The sequence below is a fragment of the Procambarus clarkii genome, chromosome 6 (assembly GCF_040958095.1).
Source record: "Procambarus clarkii isolate CNS0578487 chromosome 6, FALCON_Pclarkii_2.0, whole genome shotgun sequence".
Taxonomy (NCBI): domain Eukaryota; kingdom Metazoa; phylum Arthropoda; class Malacostraca; order Decapoda; family Cambaridae; genus Procambarus; species Procambarus clarkii.
In genome coordinates this window covers 15183461-15185960 of record NC_091155.1, presented here as the reverse complement: position 1 = coordinate 15185960, position 2500 = coordinate 15183461, and the positions used below count along the sequence as shown (strand labels likewise).

The 2500-nt window shown below is 45.4% G+C and overlaps 1 protein-coding gene across 1 annotated transcript in view; it reads right to left on the bottom strand.

Moving 5' to 3' along the window:
- The window catches only part of LOC123752963 (uncharacterized), a 496752-nt gene that overhangs the window by 82275 nt on the left and 411977 nt on the right, over positions 1-2500 (bottom strand). Inside the window, exon 4 of the mRNA XM_069305868.1 lies at positions 1349-1531. Coding sequence (XP_069161969.1) covers positions 1349-1531 — 183 coding nt within the window. The remainder of the gene's footprint in view (positions 1-1348; positions 1532-2500) is intronic.

Sequence of the window (2500 nt, the reverse complement as noted above, 5' to 3'; positions counted from 1 at the left end):
CTATGCCCCCTGTTACCTAGCAGTAAAATAGGTACCTGGGTGTTAGTCAGCTGTCACGGGCTGCTTCCTGGGGGTGGAGGCCTGGTCGAGGACCGGGCCGCGGGGACACTAAAGCCCCGAAATCATCTCAAGATAACCTCAAGATAGTCGCTGTTGGACACAGCGACTCGCAGCTAGCCTACCGTATGCCTCACAGCCTGGTTGATCAGGTGTAATTTGAAGGCATTTTGCATCGTAAGGAACTTAACGGCTCCAAGTAGAGGGGGGGGTGACAGCTGAGTGGACAGCGTTCGGGATTCGTAGTCCTGAGATTCCGGGTTCGATCCCCGGTGGAGGCGGAAACAAAAGGTGTGTGTGTGTGTGTGTGTGTGTGTAATTACCTAAGTGTAATTACCTAAGTATAGTTACAGGATGGGAGCTATGCTCGTGGTGTCCCGTCTTCCCAGCACTCTTTGTCACATAACGCTTTGAAACTTGTGTGTGCGTGTGTATGTTTGTGTGTGTGTGTGTGTGTGTGTGTGTGTGTGTGTGTGTGTGTGTGTGTGTGTGTGTGTGTGTGTGTGTGTGTGTGTGTGTGTGTGTGTGTGTATGTGTGTATGTGTGTGTGTGTGTGTGTGTGTGTGTGTGTGTGTGTGTGTGTGTGTGTGTGTGTGTGTGTGTGTGTGTGTGTGTGTGTGTGTGTGTGTGTCTGTGTGTGTATGTGTGTGTGTGTGTGTGTGTGTGTGTGTGTGTGTGTCTGTGTGTGTATGTGTGTGTGTGTGTGTGTGTGTCTGTGTGTCTGTGTGTGTATGTGTGTGTGTATGTGTGTGTGTGTGTGTGTGTGTGTGTGTGTGTGTGTGTGTGTGTGTGTGTGTGTGTGTGTGTGTGTGTGTGTGTGTATGAATTATGTGAGAAAAATAAAACGTCGAACAGACGCAAAAATCACTAATATAACCCAGTGGTACAACGTATTCCAGTAACGTCAAATAAACGTTGAAATTGTCACATAAACGTCATTTCTCTTGAGCAACGACGTTGATACAACACTGACTGTTACGCGAACTTAACATTAACCGAATTATCTTGGCTTCTACTTCTATCAAAACGCTTTGATTCTATCCATCACCTAACCTAACCTAACCTAACCTAACCTAACCTATCCATCAGGCAAACTTATCCTCAAGCAACAAGCCATCATTATCAACATCCAATCATTCCTACATCATTCATTAGTAGCAATCAATCCTACATCAATCATTCGCATGCTCTCAGTTGCAAGGGCCTAGCTAAACGTCCCTAACCAGGCTAAAAGAGGTTGGATTTTTGACTCTGAAATCAAGAGGGAAGAAAAACCTCTATATATACTCACCACAACGAGGCCTAGGGACGCTCCCCAAGAAGCCGTGCAATAGAGGGCGGTGTGTAGAGGTCGACGGTGCAGGAGAGAGCCCAGGAGACGGCCAGTAAGAGCCAGGAGCCAGCAACAGGAGACCAGATGCAGGAAGTGCAACAGGAGACCCACTACCCCACACACCCACGCTTTTCCCGTCGCCTGTAGGAGAAAAACATGCCATATATATATATATATATTACCTTAATAAAACATCAACTGAAAATATGTTGACCAGACCACACACACTAGATGGTGAAGGGACGACGACGACGACGACGTTTCGGTCCGTCCTGGGGCATTCTCAAGTCGTGAATCGACTTGAGAATGGTCCAGGGCGGAGCGAAACGTCGTCTACGACTCGAGAATGGCCCAGGACGGAGCGAAACGTCGTCGTCGACGACTTGAGAATGGTACAGGACAGACCGAAACGTCCTCGACGATTTGAGAATGGTCCAGGACATACCGAAATGTCGTCGTCGACGACTTGAGAATGATCCAGGACGGACCGAAATGTCGTCGACGACTTGAGAATGGTCCAGGACGGACCAAAATGTCGTCGAAGACTTGAGAATGGTCCAGGACGGACCGAAACGTCCTCGACGATTTGAGAATGGTCCAGGACGGACCGAAACGTCGTCGTCCCTTCACCTTCTAGTGTGTGGTCTGGTCAACATACTTTAGCCACGTTATTGTGACTCATCGCCTGCACATCAAATTTGTCTATTTATTTATTTATATTTACCTATATCTTATATGTACTTATATGTATTTATATGTACTTACATTCTTGTAAGTATGAACACTGCAAGAACTTAAAACTTATATATTGCGTGACTACAAAAGTGAATTTAAAAACTTAAAAAGAAAAGTAAATTCGACAGAATAGAGGCAAATGATATCTTACAAAATGTTCAGAAAATCTTTGATTTAGCCAGAATAATATTGCATAATATTGAACACAAGTTGCAAGATATCATGAACAGAATATGGGGATTATATATTAAACTAGACCTTAATGCTATGCAATTTACACGTATTAGAGCTGATGTGCTCTAATGGAATACAATGGGGGCTCTTACACAGAGCTCTATACACAGAGCTCCATGTGCTCTGATGCTATACACAGAG